Source organism: Arachis hypogaea, chromosome 11 (assembly GCF_003086295.3).
Source record: "Arachis hypogaea cultivar Tifrunner chromosome 11, arahy.Tifrunner.gnm2.J5K5, whole genome shotgun sequence".
Taxonomy (NCBI): domain Eukaryota; kingdom Viridiplantae; phylum Streptophyta; class Magnoliopsida; order Fabales; family Fabaceae; genus Arachis; species Arachis hypogaea.
The window spans coordinates 6,081,248-6,098,945 of NC_092046.1; the positions used below are offsets into that span (position 1 = coordinate 6,081,248).

Genomic DNA, 17,698 nt, shown 5'->3' on the forward strand with positions numbered 1-17,698 from the left:
TGTTATTTTGACTTTATAAAATTTGTAATTGTAATTATTATATACTACGTTTATTATAAAAAATTTGTATAATATAAACTATGATCTTATAAAAAAGAATAAAATAAATAAAAAAAAAATTATAAGTAACAATAGAGCCATAAATAACGAAAATTTATAGTCCAAAATAATTCTAAATTAAAGAGTACGGGTAATACTAGAAAAATTTTAAAATATTTTTTTGTTTAACATTATAAAATTTATAGTACACTCTTTCATATTTTTTTAATGTATTTATTTATTTATATAATGAATATTTTTTATATTAATAAAGATACTAATAGTTATAATATTTATAATAAACATTATAAAATAAATTATGATAAAAATAATATTATGTTCAGTAACAAAGATATTATTTATAAATATTTCTACGGATATTAATATATAAATATCTATAGCTATTATAAATTATGGCTATTATACGCAATTATGATTTTAATATATGTATAAGTATTATAAGTATAATAATAGCGATTTATAGTATATTAAATATCAGTAATTTATAATTATTACTTATTTAAGGGCATAACATAATAACGATTGCTAATTATGTACATTACTTTTTTTTTTCCAAAGATAATAGGTTATATTTCATTAATTATTAAAAAATAAAATACAAAGATGTCCAAAAGTAGAACAGCATAATAAAAGGTAGGGATTTCCCAAAAACACTACACTGAAGGTATTCATCCAACGGTGTGTGATCGAAAAACGAAGAAAAATCTTAAAGAAGAAATAATGATAAATCAAATTGAATGCAACTAAGAGCTTGTCTCATGGAGATGACGACCTAAACTGGGAGTTTTTTGGATTTCACGAAGCAACTTGACAGAACTTGCTAGAATGGCAGATGGCATAGAAGTAGAACCTTCAAAAATCAACTGGTTGCGAGCTTTCCAGTAGTTCCAGCAAATGATGGCAAGCAATTGAGGATTACGGTCAGCATTCTTCAACGGGTTAAGTATCTCTGTTGATGCAGTCCACCATGTCCAAAAGTCGTTAGAACTCTGAGGGGAAAGACAGTCACGAAGATAACTCTGAGACCATACGTCTTTAATTCTAGAGCAATCGATCAAACAATGAGTGACTGTTTCATTTGCTTCATGACAGCAAGGGCATATTGGTGATATAGATGGGATGCGGTGATGAATCTGAGCAAGCACCGGAAGTCGGCCATGGAGAGCATTCCAGATAAATAGCTTAATTTTGTGAGACAAGTTCAACTTCCATAGATCAATCCACAACTTTTTCTGCTGCATATAATTAGGGCAAAGCTCCAGAGGCGGATGGTAAAATAAATAGCCAATTCTGTAACCTGAAGCTGTATCATATTGCTTGGATTTGTTCAAATCCCATTGCAATTTGTCCCTACTCTGCTGCATTTTAACTGACAAAATCCTGTTTACAACGTCTTGGAGAAATAATTCTTGAATGAGATTCTGATTCCAATTTCTATCTTCAGTAATTAGATCTTTAACTCTTGGAACCAACTCAGAAATAGCCTATCTATTTGGCATGTCAGAAATCATTAAAGGATACGGAGGAGGCAGCCAAGGATCCTCAAAGGTTCAGATATTCTCACCAGTACCCATAGCCCAATTAAGACCTTTTTCAACAATCTTTCGGCCTTCCAGTATGCTCCTCCATCCCCAAGAAGGTAAGACTCCAATTTCTGCCGTTATAGCATTACCATTGCTAAAGTATTTACCTCTTAATATTTTGAATAATAAGGACGTAGGCTGTGTTACAAGTTGCCAAAACTGTTTGCTTAAAAGCGCCAGATTTTGGATTCTGAGATCTTTAAATCCAAGGCCTCCTTCTTTTCGTGGGCGAGTCATAGTGTCCCAGCTAATCCAAGCCATCCTCCTTTCAGAACCTTTTTGTCCCCACCAAAACTGAGAAAGTAGAGAGTGAATTTCTGAAATTAAACCATCAGGCAACTTGAAGCAAGACAATGTATAAATAGGAATAGCTTCTCCCACTGCCTTAAGCAATACGTGTCTACCACCTGACGAAAGAAGATTGCGCTACCACCCTTGGATTCTTTTCCGAACCTTTTCTTTGATCATACTAAAAGAAGCCTTTTTCGATTTAGAGACTGTAGAAGGCAAACCAAGGTATTTATCCTGAGCCCCAATATGATTAATATTCATAGAGTTAGCCAGTAGTGTACGAGTAGTGGACGGAGTGTTGTGGCTAAAGAATACAGCATATTTTTTAAGATTTACCCTCTGGCCACTGATGCTTTCATAAGAATTCAATAAATGCAGGATATTTGAACATGCTTCAGGATTAGCCTTACAGAATAAAATGGAATCATCAGCAAACAGGAGGTGGTTGACCTTGGGACATCGCCTATGTATCTGAAGACCCTGAATTAGTCTGTTTTATTCTACTTTGTGTAGTAAGAAGGAGAGACCTTCTGCACAAAAAAGCAAAAGATAGGGGGATAGAGGATCTCCTTGTCGAATACCTCTATTTGGTTTGAAGAAACCATAAGGTTGTCCTTCCACAATAACAAAATAAGAAACAGTTGTCACTAATTCTCGAATCCACATGATCCATCGAGAGTCAAAACCAAACTTCTCCAATATAAACCAAAGAAAGTGCCATTCCACCCTATCATATGCCTTACTCATATCTAATTTTAGCGCCATTTCATTTTCAAGACCCCTTTTTTTGTTCTTCAAGTAATGCATACACTCGTGAGCAATTAGGATATTATCAGAGATTAATCTGCCTTTAATAAAAGCACTCTGCATAGGGCTAATTAGTCTATTCATTATACCCTGAAGCCTATGTATAAATACTTTGGAGATAATCTTGTAAAAGACTGAAGATAGGCTTATTGGTCTTACCTGAGTCATATCTTTAGAAGCAGAAATCTTGGGAATAAGACAGATTTGAGTGTGGTTAAAACCCTTCAAGATTCTTCCCCCAGAAAAGAAGCTCTTAACTGCTCGAAACACATCACCACTAAGTATGTTCCAGAAGCTTTGAAAAAATTTTGCTGTCATACCATCATCTCCTGGAGCACTTTGAAGATGAATGCTAAATGTTGCGCATTTCACTTCCTCCATAGTCACTGGTCTTTGAAGCCTACGGTTCATGTGAGCTGTAACCTTAGGTTCAAAATCAATAAACAGAGGTTCAGGGTTCTCATGACAAGTGGAGGAAAAGATGTCCTTGAAATAAGATTCAGCCACAGAAGCAATACCAGCATTTGAAGTAGCCACTTCACCATCACTGCCAGTTAGTTGCCAAATTCTATTCCTTCGGGTTCGGTTTCTAAATTTCTGATGGAAGAAAGCTGTATTTTGATCACCAGATTTGATCCATTTGACTCTAGACTTATCTTTCCAATAAGATTCCTCATTTTGCAATGCTTTTTCAAGTTTGTCCTCTATTTCTAAAATGATGTCGCCTCCATGAATTCTTGCTAAACGAAGTTCCTCTAATTCCGACTGTAGTAAATCAATCTCCACCTTCGAATTAGATCTATGTTCTTGCTGCCATCTGACAATCTTATGCCAACAACGCTTTATTTTTTGAGCTAGGATATACATGGCTGAACCATCAATCTGTTCATGCCAAACCTCTCTAACAATCTGCCTTATTTCATCATTGGAACACCATCTTTCTTGGAATTTGAATCGGCGTTTAGATCTCTCAGTTCTCGGATTAGAGTCTAGGAGAAGAGGGGCATGATCTGAGCCTGATTTTGACAGTCTAAGAACCGTTGCATTGGGATAGAGTTGCTGCCAATCAACTCCTACCAGGAATCGGTCCAGTCTTTTCTGTATCAACTCATCACCCCTCCGTCTATTTGACCAAGTGAATGGTCTTCCGACCATACCAATATCAATCAGGTAATTATCATCAATAAAACTATTAAAGGTTTCAATAGAAGAAGGAGATTTAGCACCCCCACCTTTTTTCTCTAATTGATTAGAAATGGCATTAAAATCCCCCATTAACACAACCTTACCATCGAACTGTTGGGTGACTGAAGTTAATTCAGCAAATTGAGCCATTTTATGATGATTATTTGAACTGAGATAAACACCTAGAACACCATAGGGATCATTAGAACCAGCTGTCAGAACTGATGCCGCAATGAAAAATCTACCATGCTGTAAAATCTGAACAGTGCAACCATCCCTCCATGCCATTGCCAAACCCCTTGATAATCCATTCGGATCTACAATAAACCATTCCTTGAAACCACAAGATCTTAGTTTTCCTTCAACTTGTTGAGATTGATTTTTTATTTCACAGATAAAACCAACCTCGGGGGAGTAGGATTTGCAAATCCCTTTAAGATTGTGGATTGTCAGGGGTCTCCCCAAACCCCGACAATTCCGCGAGAGCGGTTTCATATTTCTTTGGGTGCCACTTGAAGGATGGCACCCTCCACCGTCATAGCAATTATATGAGGGTTCTGAGTCTCTGATTTGTTGCTCATGGTGTAGAGAAAATCAGAATTTGTATTCAATGATTCCAAAGAGACATAAGATATATGGAATGAGTGAATTAGAAAATGAAATGAATTAAAAGAGGAATGAATTGGGAGAGAAAACAAAAATTAGGAAGCTAAGTGGAAAAGAAATTAAGAAAAGAAAGTAGAAGAAGATGGAAAAGAGTTTGACGAAGAAAAGACAAAGAAAGGTGTAACCATGGAGGCGGCGTAGTGAAACCCTAGCAGAGCGTCGGGCGCTAGATGAGGAGTACGTACTCCCACACAAAAAAATGGTCTCTTATTGTTATGTCACACTCTTAAACTTAATATAATTATGTACATTACTTACACCTATATTTTCTTGCACCTATATTTTGTAGGGCGATTATGTGTGGTTGCATATGGTATGGCGGGATTGTGATAGCATCATTGTTCATCTTGTTCATGGTTCTACTCCTTAGATACAATTTCATGAAATACCCTAACGGGACAACATATCTAACTCTACTTCATGTTTCTTTGAACAATAAAACTGATCCTATAAAGTGGATTGATCCTATGGTTTCACCTATTTTTGTATATAGTTATATATATAGTAAAATATCGATGTGCTTGTATAGAATCCAGTGATGCAAAACAGAAATTAACTGCATCAATTTATTCAATGTTTGTAAATTTATGCATGGTCTATACCATGATTTGGGTGTGCAGGACCTCACCGTGCAGACTGATCATACTTGACACTTCTTAATTTTAACAAAGCTACCTTTGGTTATGAATGAGTCATGAGTACTTTCAAAGTACTCATGAAAGTACTCATGACTCATTTATAACCAAAGGTAGCTTTGTTAAAATTAAGAAGTGTCAAGTATGATCAGTCTGCACGGTGAGGTCCTGCACACCCAAATCATGGTATAGACCATGCATAAATTTACGAACATTGAATAAATTGATGCAGTTAATTTCTACTTTCTTTCTGCTGCTTCTTCATTTCAACAAAGCTACCTTTCTATAACTCTTATTAGCCCCCTTTTTGTTAATTTTAATTCTAATTTTTCTTTTTTTTAATATAGTAATCAATAAATAATTATCCTAATCCATATAAGTGCTGTGGAGAACGAGGAAGCCACTGAAGTGAGTACTTTATATGTAAGCCTTAACATCTTTTTTGGTTTGTTTTGGAAAAGAAAAGATAGAAGTACTATGGATTCTTTTGCATAGGGTGGTGTGGTTTTGTGGCTACGATGAAGGAAGGAAAAAACTAAAAGCTTCAATTAATATAATTGGTTAAACAGAATTATGAATTATGCAGTGTTTGTGTTTGTGTTATTGTCTGGTTTTCCTATTTTTCTTGAAATTGGATTGATAATTAAGTCATTTAAAGGGTTCCTATTAATCTTCTGCTACCATTTTCTATGTTGGTTTTGGTCCCTTCACTCTCCTACTACTACGATATTGGAAGAGGCATGTGCATGTGTGAATCCCAGTTCTATTTTTAATTTTTAATTTAATTTCTTCTTAATCATAAATATCTTTCTTCTTCATCATGGTCAATAGTGGCTCTTTTAGTCTTTAAGCTAAATAGCTTATTCTTGTCAGCACCATCTTCTTCTGTTTCTTGTTAAAGTGTTTGGGTCTTTTCAGCTGATAACTTTTTGCAGTCTTATTTTGAAAGATATATAATTTGGATTTTTTATTAAAATATCTGGTTTGAAAATTGAATTTTTAAAAACTAGTTTTAAAATTGGATTTTTGGTTGAATAAACTGGTTTTAAAACTGGATTTTTGGTTAAAAAATCCGATTTTAAAACTGGATTTTATAAAAAAAAAACCGAATTTTAGATTTGGATTTAAAAAAAACGGATTTAAAACCGGTATGTAAGTAAAACTGAATTTAAAACCGGTTTGTAAGTAAAACCGGATTTAAATTTTAAAATCGGTTTTTGTTTTTTCAAACCGATTTATAACCGGTTTCTCTCTTCAATCCAATTCTAGTTTGGTTTCATGAACCATAAAACTAGTTCTGAAGTGGATCCAATTTAGATTTATAAAAATCCAAACCATGCCCACCCCTAGTTTCATATATAGCATCTTTTTGTTAGAATGGATGATTGTGCTTTGCTCTGCTTAGATTCTATTTGCTCATAAAAGTTCATTTGCTTTTGTCTTTGTCTTTTTCTTTTCTCCCCATCCCAATCCCACTTTTGATGCTAAATTTAATTTATTAGGTATATTTATTTATTATACTGAATAAAAAGTTAGGACTCTAAATATAAGGAATTATATTTTATAAATGTTGTATTAATTAATTCTTATTGTTAAAATTCGTTAATAATATAATTTGATATTAATCCTAAATTATTAAAAATACAACATTCATATATTCTAAGTTGATTATACATACACACATGATGTATAGATATTGATCGTACATGATATATGGTACCTTAGTTTAGTTATCTTATTTTTTTGAGTTGAAAATTTTGGTCTATTTTTTTTATATACATATATATAAAAAGATTATATATCAATTTGTCATTCTACTTATAATATATACAGTCATATTAATCAAATCAAGCCTTTCATTAAAAACATGTGTTAAGTAGATTTCTTATGTAATTTCCCTTCTCTTCTTTCATTATTTTAGACTAATCATTACTAGGTTATGCGTATTTTCCTTTCTCCTCTTCCAGTATTATGATTACAGATAAGTGTAACTCCTATGATGTTTTTATTTTGTTTCTTGAGAATAAATGAAGGATCTAAACGTCGTTTTGGATACCAAAAAACAAATAAAAAGGCCTAGTTCGGGAATCCAATAGTCTCCCTTATTCTCCCACAGCTGCTGCTGTTCTTTCCTTTCTCCTGCTGGCTGTCGTGTGTTTTTCGTCTCTACGCCGTCCCTTCACTGGTTCAGATTCTTGCCTTTTTTGTTCATGTCTTTATTTTTTAATACTTTTCATTGTTCGCCATCCCCATTTGTCTGATTTTAGTTGCTTTTGTTCTGTTCCTTCTGTATTTTTTTTTCTTGGATTGCATATGCTAATTTTGGGTTAATTTCGTTGGTTGTTGCTGCTGCTATGTTATGGCTTACGAGATAAGAACTTCTTGATATGGTTTATTAATTGTCGTTGAAGTTATGTTATCAGCTAATTAATTTGGTATGGTTGCTGCTGATACTGTGAGGAAGGTGTTATTACTGTGAGTTTGACCTTGGTTGATGGATTTGGATTATTTGTGAATTCTTGATTTAAATTCTACTCCGTTTTTTTATCGCGAAAAATAAGTAAGGTAAGTAGGGAGCATGGAAGAGTTTCAGTGCAAGATTCATTAGGGAACCCACCTCTACATAACAACTCACCTTTCTATTTATTGTAATATTATACCATACCACTATTATTTGTTTGTATATTTGAATAATGAATATCCAATTTAGTATAACCATTGCAGTTTGTCAAGCTTGATTATTGGCTTTTGATAATAAATAATTTTACACTTATACAAGTTGTTTTACTTACCAGGTCAAGAATTAAATTGATATACACATTTTTAATTATGACACATTCAAATTTATTGAGAAACCAGTTATTAATCCTATTAAATAGTAAGACTTCAACTAACATTAAAACTAATTAATGTTTTTATTTTAAACTAATTTAATTAGACTTAGTTGATTATGTTGTTAAATTATTTAAAAAAATAAATTCTAATATTCTATCAGTCTATGATGTATCATGTAATGTGCCTTATAGTATTCCATATAGATTTCATAATTTTCTATTCCCTATTTTTGGGGTATAATTTGTATTCTCTATTTGCTTTAAGCGTTTTTTTATGTTGTACTTGTCATTTGTCTACTAATATTGTTTTCTATACAGGTTTGTAAGGATGCCTAGGAAACCAAGGTACAACATTATACGGGAACTCCCGAAAGATGCCGAAACTAATGCCGGTACTGAAGAGACAACGGTTAGTGTTTGTGGTTAACATTTCTTGACGTAACCTTATGTGAAAATTATATGTCCTTCAATTGTATCATCGAACCGCATTAATTTTTCTCCCAGCAAAATTATTAGTTTATGAAATAAAATAATTCTCAATATTAATTCGTTCTCTAAGATATAATTCTAAATGGTTTCACATTGCGTTAAGGTTGGGTCCACGACTAGAGGAGCTCAGACATCACGGGAGCAACCACGTGATAGGGCTCCTCCGATTTCATCCTCAGCTAATAGAGCTCCGGCAACCCGTATGAATGAATCGTTTCGTGCACCGCGCATCGATCATAGGAATGCACAGTCGAATACTGCTGATGACCCTCAAACTCCAACAGACAACATAGAGACTCGGCATCGCGCGGAGGTGGCTGATCATGAATTAGGGGATGATGATTACGACCCAGAGGTGGATGAAGTTCCATCGTTTGATGACCACATCGACGACTTGTTTGCTGCTCAAGAAGTCGAAGGTCAGCATAACAACAAGAAAGCCAAAGATACAGATTTCTGGGAAGTTACTGTTATCGGTAAACATTTTTTTCCTCCCATTTTTGTAAACAGTTATCTTTATAGTCCTTTACTTCTATTTTTATTTTGTGCAATGATTAGATAGTAATTTTGTTTCCCATACACTTCTTATAGGACGGCGTGAGAAAATTTTCTAAGCTAAGCGTGAAGGAGGCTATAGCCCTCTCTTCTAATACAAAGATAGTACTCCTATTTAACAGTGAGCTGCAACCGATTGATCAGGCGGCAGGATTATTGAGTGGTTTCATAGGGAGTTTCGGTGCGGATTATTCCCAGTTTCCCATACACTTAGACAGTTAGAAGCTGGTGAGCAAAGCAAAGAGGGAACATGCGTACGACATGCTTAAGGTACAACTTTAAGCTTCTACAATTTAAGCAATTTTAGTATTCGGTATTTTTTTTAAAGGTCTTTTGCATGGGTAAATTATATGGTCAGTAAAATTTTCATATTGTGTTTTTTACATCATCATTTAAGCACTTCTCATTTATACGTAATTACGACAGCTTGTACTGGATTTGAGGGTCATACTTTAACAATTTAAATTAGCCTGTAATGGTTGTGGTATTTCTTCAAATTATTAGTCTTATACTTGTTCGTTGGTCTTTGTTCGTTGGTCTTCATTAATGACAATGTAAACTAATTGTAGCGGGTCTTTTACTATGAGGACGATGCCGAAGAAAAAATAAAGCGCGATATTTTGAAGAGGATAGGAAAGAAATGGAAGGATACAAGGCACCACTTGTTTCATAGGTGTTACAAACAAATAAGGACTTATGAGGAAAATCTTCAGCATCACCCGAAAGGAATAGACAAAAATGATTGGAAAAAGTTCGTTGACTATCGCCTGAATGAAGAAACACAGGTAAGCTTTGGTATATTTTATTATTTCCACAAAACAAAACATGTGTATACATATTAATTCTCTTACATTTTATATTCAACATATCTTTCTTATTTACATTTGTTTTGTTATTTGTTCATAGAAAAGTGTAAACAGAACACTTTAAATCGGAGCAAACAACTATACACACATACTAGGGGCTCCAAAACATTGGCAAGAAAAAAAGACGAAGTGGTAATAAGTCATTATTTGCATTAGATTTTGATTAAGCTTCCTGAAAAATGTTGTTGTTGTTTACTAAATTGTGTCAATATCAATAATATAGGAGAGAGAGCAAGGAAGGTCCATTGGTAGAGGAGAGTTGTTTATCATGACTCATAAGAAAAAAGATGGCTCGTATATCCATCCCGATGTGCGTGTTGTTAGTGTAAGTCATGTTTGAAAATTTGAAGTAAAATATAGCTTACTGTATATATCGTGCTACTGTTAACTTCTTCCTTTCCAATGTTGTATATTTGTAGGAAGCAATTGCGAATGTTGAGAGCTAGGATGGATCCTCTAAGAACCTTTCACAAAATGACTCGCTAGCACAAGTTCTCGGAAAGGAGCACCCAGGACGAGTTCGTGCCCTAGGTGCTGGACCATGTCCCACCCAAGTCTTTGGTAACGCTGATGAACAACTGTCGAGTTCTGTAGAGTCCAATGCAGAGGATAAGAGGATGATTGCAGAATTGACGGCTAAGCTAGAAGAAGAGCGGGCGAAGAGACAGTCAATACATAAGGTCTTGGGATATGTAGTCCAACAGTTAGGAGGCAATTTGCCAGTTGAGATTGCTAAAGAGCTGGCTTTTGTGGGCGGTACACCGGACTCGTCATGCGCAGGGCCATCTTCATCTGGCAATCACGACCCGCAACAAAAATTTTGAATTTCAATTAATGGTCTTGGATACTTTTACATTTAAGTAGGTTTAGTACGTTTTGCTTATTTTATTCAACTTGATCATTCTTAGTTTATTTTGGATGATGTTATGACAATTTTCGTTATATATGTTATGTTTGCATATGTTTAATTTGGTTTGTTATGTTAATTGAGTTGTTTTACTTGGATGCAATTTGTTTTAATTAGTTAAAACGTAAAAAAAATTAAAGTTTAATAAACATTCTTTGTCAAAATAGGCAAAATAATAGAAAATAGAAAATCTAAAATTTTAATGGAAAATTTGAATTTGGCGGCGGTTTTGAAACCGCCGCAAAACTATAATATGTTTTCTTCCTGTTCGGACTTTAGCGACGGTTTGTAACCGCCGCAAATTGGGTAATAGCAATTTTCCTTCACATACTGCGGCGGTTAACCGCCACTATCCGTTTTGCCGCGCCCTATCTTCTGGCGTTTCATGAAACCGCCGCGAAATATTTTGCGGCGGTTCAAAACCGCTGCTAAACGGCTCTAGAAATCGCCGCTAAATGGCGTTTTGTTGTAGTGAGAGCTGGAGCGCAGTATAATAGTGGCTGTGCGATGGTGGAACAAGACAGAAGAGACAAGAATGAGTAGTAGGGATGATAGAATAGGGGTTGTGCAACGGAAGAACAAGACAGAAAAGACAAGTGGCAACGTGAGATACGCTGAGACGAAGGGGACAAGCTTGAGAAATAGTATGGCAACTGGAATAGATGGGACAGTGACGGTGAGATAGCGGTGGACGTGAGTTTTTGGCAATGAAAAAGGCAGCCAAGGTGAGTGTGAATACGTAGCATTATGCCACGTTAGCTTAACTGCTTAAGTGGCTAATTTATATAATTTGAGCACAATCTTCTATATTTACATTATGTCATAAGATTCTCATTATATTTTTATCTCCTTATAATAACATATCTTTATATAATGTTATAGAATTCTTTTTTAAGCTTAACTTTTTATATTATTTTACTTTTTATTTTTATATAGGTTACACTATTACTTTTAATGTTAATGTTAGGGCAGAGACTCATAGAAGGTAAAGAAGACAATAACCTTCCCTAACCATCAATTTTTTTTCTACAAATTATACATAAAATTTAATTTAACCCCCTTTAAAAATTTTATTTTATTTGATTTTAAATATAAAATTATTTTTTTGTCCCTCTCTCACGTTGAGGCTAGCTCTGCCCTTGGTTAATGTTAATTCTTTTTAATATGTATAAATTTAATTAAAATCTAATTTCTTCTCTTCTCCTTTCATACTCATCACTCGTTCTTATATTTATTATATAAATTAATATTCATCTCACATATTTTTTTTATCTTCTCTCGCATAATCTCGTACCTCTTTTTCTTTCTTCTTTTTTCTATCCATTCTTACTAATTGTTTTTACAACTAAAATTTGGTTGATGATCATAGTTTTTATTTTTATTTTTTTTATTTTATAAATATATGTATTAGGTGATTTTGTGATTGTAAATTTATTAATTTTTCTATTTTTTTTGGTATTCATGAGTTATATAGTGTCTTTATCGCCTATATGTTACTTCTTTTTTCTTTCAACAATTTATGTTTTTTAATATCATTTAGTTGTAATAATATTGTTAAAAATACATATTGTCATATTCATAAAAAAATTAGAAAATTGAATATTATTTTTAATTATCAAAACATTAATAATATTTACTATATAAATCAACATTCACTTTACACATTTTCTTTATCTCCTCTAACATAATTGCATACCTCGTTCTCTTTTTCCCTCTCTATTTTTGTTAATTTTTTGCACAACTGAAAAATTTTGTGATGACCATAGTTTTTTTTTTTTTAAATTTGCTAAATGTATGTATTATTAGGTGATTGTGTGATTGTATTCATTAATTTTTTTATTTCTTTGTGTAATTATATTCATAAGTTATATAATGTCTTTGTCACCTATATATCACTTTTTTTAATAATTTATATTTTTTAATATCATGTAGTTATAATAATATTGTTGAAAATACATGTTGTCATGATTCATGAAAAATAAAATAAAAAAATTGAATGTTATTTTCAATTATCAAAATATTAATAATATTCATACTTAGCTTGTATTTTATCTAATAGTTTTATCATTGTACCATAATATTTAAATACAATCTAAAAAAAGATAATAAAAAATAAAATAAAAGTAACTATTTAAAAAATAAAAATAAAAATAATTATATGAAATCAAGTGAATAAACTTCAATTGAATGTTTTTATTACTTATAGTCTAATTTATATATAATTTTATTTTTTATAATTATTAAATTTTGAATTATTTTTTTATTTTAAATTATCATTTATCATCAACCGTTATAAAATTTAAATTATTTTAATATGCTACTAAATAAAATTTTAAACTTTTTAATCAATTAAATTACAAAATACAGTCAAACACAATTATTATCTAAAACGGTATATTTTTTTATATTTTTTTGTTGAATAATAATATTATTAAATCATGTATAAATTGTCAAATTAAATAAATGTATTGTACAATATTTTTTACAAATTAACTTCTAAGTTTAATATTAATTTACATATGATCTAATATATTCCTAAGTAATATATATAGCATTTTAAATTTATACTATATAATATAATTAATTTAGCACTTCGTGCATCGTACAGGTCTTAATCTAGTCTGTATTTATTAATGTACTCTACACGTATAAAATTTAATAGTTATATCTCACATAAATAAATGAAGTTATATAACCATTTCAAGTGATCATGTGACATTTGAATAATGGTTAATGTACTATTTTAGTCCTTAACGTTTGAGCCAAATCTTAATTTAATCCTTAACGTTTCAAACGTCTTATTTTAATTCTAAAATATTTCAAACGGATTCAATGTTCGAGTAAATGAAGTTATATAACCATTTCAAGTGATCATGTGACATTTGAATAATGGTTAATGTACTGTTTTAGTCCTTAACGTTTGAGCCAAATCTTAATTTAGTCCTTAACGTTTCAAACGTCTTATTTTAATTCTAAAATATTTCAAACGGATTCAATGTTCGAGTGAGTGAGTGAAGTGAACATTAACAACATTTTTAGTTATGTCATATCTTTTTATTTTCGCGTGTTAGAGAAACATAACCAAAATCTTCGTATAACACTTCCTCTTTTCATTCTCCTTTTCACATAAAACCTCAAACATTAGTAATCAATCCTCAATGCTCCAAAATCAAAGAAAAATTATTTATATTAGTGATTGTTGGAGGGTTGATTTCTCTTACGTATTGAAATCGAATGTTATGGCCTTTTCAATATATTAATTGTTCGTGTCAAATTTAATAGTGGACGACATTGAACCATTTAAAATTTTCTAGGACTAAAATAGGATGTTTAAAATGTTAAAGACCAAATTATGATTTAACCCAAACGTTAAAGATCAAAATAGTACTTTACCCTTTAATAATTTATAGTTATGATCAACTGTACGTACGTGTGTATATATCTATATTCTAATTGAATCTTGTTATATATTGCATTCTAATTCTCCAAATTTTGCTTGTAGTTGTTCATCATTGGAATATAGAGAGAAACAATCAGTATATGATATCTTCAAGCAGAGTCATGGAGTGTGATTGATCTATGCATCTAATAAAAAGTTCTCCCATGTGCAATACTACTATATAAAGTATTTGAACACAATCTTTCTAAATCTGAGTGTTGGACCTCTTTCTAAGAATTAGCTCAGTTATGGCAGTTAAATGCTTACCTAATAAGAAAGAAAAATGTTAGAACATTTTAACATAGATAAATTTCAAAATAGTTTGTTACTAATAACTTAACACTAAGAGAAAAACTTTTTTTTTTTGGATGAACATAATCTCTTTTGCTATTAAGAAAACTAGCATAATAAGGTTACATGGAGTTCTAGACACAAAACATGAAGAAGGGTACAAGCTAAGATGAAATGTATACCATCCATTACACCATACTCACACAAATTAATAGCATTGAATGAATCCAAATCACAAGTCTTCTTTATTTGTACTTATTTGGTTTGCAACTTCAAGGACTACTTGAAACCCTCCCCAAGAAAAACAAGCAAATGATGCTAGTTCATATTAATCTCTTCAACCGCAGCAATTCCTCAGTTCTTCAATTGTCACTCCTCTTAGGTTTGTCAGAATTGAAACTCACCTGAAATATATTCAAGTAAGAGCAAAATTTTCAGACAACACAAACACAGTTATTAACTTCTTTTATAATTTTATTTTTATTTTTTTTAAAATATTTAAGTGGGTCCGACACAAGTTTTTGGACATGTTCTTAAGCTCAACGATGCTTAGACTATATATGATAAGTATCTCTTGACAAAAAATATAGAAACAAGAAGAAAAGTTGTGTTTGTATCTCTATTTCACAAATTCTCAATTTTTGAATGAATTGAGAGTTAAACGAATTTTGTTCTAAGATGTATGTGACAATATGACATACTTAGATTCAATTAAAGATCAAATTAAAGTGGTAAGGTATGTTACCTCAGTTGAAGGAGCTGGAACCCAGTCATTGGTTGCTGGATTGCACTTGCAAGATTCATGGCAAGCAATGTCATTACACTCCTCTATGTGGAAGCATTTCCCACTTTTCTCTACTTTGATGAACTCAGTTCCTGTCTGTAATTAATCAAGTTCATAAAATAGAAATATGAATGTAATTTGTACATGAATCTGCGAACCAATTTGAATGTTGTGAGAAGAATACAAGGATTGGAGTGAATACCGTATGGTGGTTCTTGTCCACGCTGCTGAGATCTTTGTAATATTCTGTTTCCACAAATTCTTCTGGCACTTGACCCCCATTGCAAACCAATTTCTGCATACAATTTTTAAAGAAGAAAAAATATATTGCAAACATGTTAGTTATAATGAAAGTTTCTGTTTCTATTTTTTGTTTTTTTTTTTTTTTCAAAAGCGATATATCTACTATTAGTTGTACTAGACAGCTACAAGAATTACAAAGCATTGTGAATTAAATTTATTCTCTCTTAAATTTATGCAATTTTTTTCATTACAAAATATTATCGAAAGTTATCAGTGGTTTTAGGCATATACAGTATTATGATTTTTCAAAGCCATATATACCCATAGGGAGAGTGATATTGTGCTTTGAAATCAATAACACCACTCTAATTTTTCTAAGTTACCTTTCATTTTTTATTATTTTATTTTTCACCGGGTAACATTTTTTTCTTACATTTATTTTATATTTGAATGAATATTAATCAATTTTTTTATTTTTCTACTGTAAAGATATTTCTAAAATAATATAAATATTTATTGATTTCGGTACCATATGAAGTTAATATAGTATGAACATTCACGTGAAGTTATTTTCAGCCCTTGGATGATTCCATAAATTTCACTATTGCCATCTCAATTTTTAATTAATATCTTCATGCAACTAATTAGTTACATCTTATATATACAAAGACACTGACCACAAAGCGTTTGTAGTCCAACGGTTAGGATAATTGCCTTCCAAGCAATAGACCCGGGTTCGACTCCCGGCAAACGCATAAATAAATTTTTTTATAAAGAATAAAGGTAAATTGAAATAGGGAAAAAAAAAAAACCTAAAATTCCGATCTTTGTTTCGATGAACAAATCTGAAAATTGAAATTAATAATCATTTAAATTCTGACTAACCTGTTGTGGATCATTCTCGAGGCGCTGAAATTGTTCGAATTCCGGAATAGAATCGTTCTTGGAGTTTGATAAATCATCGACATATTCAGAAGCGTATTCACTTCTCTGAGGCTTTGTGTGCCTCTTTGGAACGACGCCATCGAAGTACTCTCTGGCCTCTGCCTCTATTGCAGCTTCTTCCTCAGCGGATAGATGAACATCACTCCGATTTGGCTTGTCCATTTTCCTTTTCTTTTTCTTCTTCTCTTCTCTCTCTGTTTGTGGAATGCAATATGATGAAGAAAACTTGGGAGTTTCGGTGGAAATAAAAAGCGCCTATGAGCTGTTGCTTATTATGCGAGGTAGATATTTTTGGCGATGACAAAGATTACAATTTTATGTAACACGTACGGAAAATAATATCAGGTTTGAGACCTTGCAAAATATCTAAGAAATCTTATCTATTAGGTGGGCTGTTCTTAGTTGGTGCCTTTTGTGGGGCCAAAGGTTTTGAGCGAGATTGAGACCAGTGAAATTTGAAGGGAAAGGAAAATATTTTTTTTGGGTGACGAAAGGAAAATAAATTAAAATAAGAGAAGGGAAGGTAGAATACAGCAAAATTCTTTTAAAAAATTTATTTTATTCAGTTTAGTTTTGGAAGGTTGAAAATTTGACGGAGGAGAAGAAAACAAGAGGTAAAATTATTTTCCCATGTATGCCTCTGGCTCTGTGCGACGCTAATACCGTTATTAAAGTTGGTAACAATAACTACTTTGTAGAATTGGTTAAATGTTACTCTTTGCAGACTAAAAATTTATAGTAGGGTAAAGTATTAAATTAGTCCCTTAAGTTTAGGTGTAATTTTGTTTTGGTCTTTAAAATTTAAAGTGTTCTATTTGAATCTAAAAAAGTTTCATTTAACATTAATTTAATTCCACAGTGAGGTCAAAATTAAATAATTAACAAAATGTCCTACATAACAACAGTTCAAGAACAAAATCGATAATCTGGAGAACAAGTACAAGCTCCAGAGACACAAAATCAACCATTGATACATCAATACATTTATTTATTATTTTCTTTAGTTTTATAGAAAATATTTTATTTATATTATAAAAAAAATAATAAATAAATGTATTGATGTATCAATAGTTGATTTTATGCCTCTGGAGCTTGTACTTGTTCTCCAGATTATCGAT

General features: G+C 31.9%; 1 protein-coding gene and 1 non-coding gene across 2 annotated transcripts; one reads left to right on the forward strand and one right to left on the reverse strand.

Annotated features, from left to right (window-relative positions):
* Positions 1-14,398: 14,398 nt before the first annotated feature.
* Positions 14,399-17,121, reverse strand: LOC112720049 (uncharacterized). The gene is made up of 4 exons (XM_025770854.3): positions 16,521-17,121; positions 15,595-15,687; positions 15,354-15,488; positions 14,399-15,012 (listed from the first exon to the last, which is right to left on the reverse strand). The coding sequence occupies exons 1-4, from the start codon at positions 16,740-16,742 to the stop codon at positions 14,971-14,973; spliced, it is 492 nt and encodes a 163-aa protein (XP_025626639.1). The 5' UTR covers positions 16,743-17,121; the 3' UTR covers positions 14,399-14,970.
* Positions 16,319-16,390, forward strand: TRNAG-UCC (transfer RNA glycine (anticodon UCC)). Its single transcript has one exon. It is a non-coding gene; the product is annotated as a tRNA-Gly (tRNA).
* Positions 17,122-17,698: the final 577 nt, after the last annotated feature.

Excerpts from the sequence above, each read along its gene's own strand:
- LOC112720049 (XM_025770854.3), bottom strand. The coding sequence starts at position 16,742 with ATGGACAAGCCAAATCGGAGTGATGTTCATCTATCCGCTGAGGAAGAA. Across the intron at positions 15,688-16,520 it reads TCGAGAATGATCCACAACAG|AAATTGGTTTGCAATGGGGG; the intron begins GTTAGTCAGAAT and ends AATTGTATGCAG. Across the intron at positions 15,013-15,353 it reads TTCCAGCTCCTTCAACTGAG|GTGAGTTTCAATTCTGACAA; the intron begins GTAACATACCTT and ends AATATATTTCAG.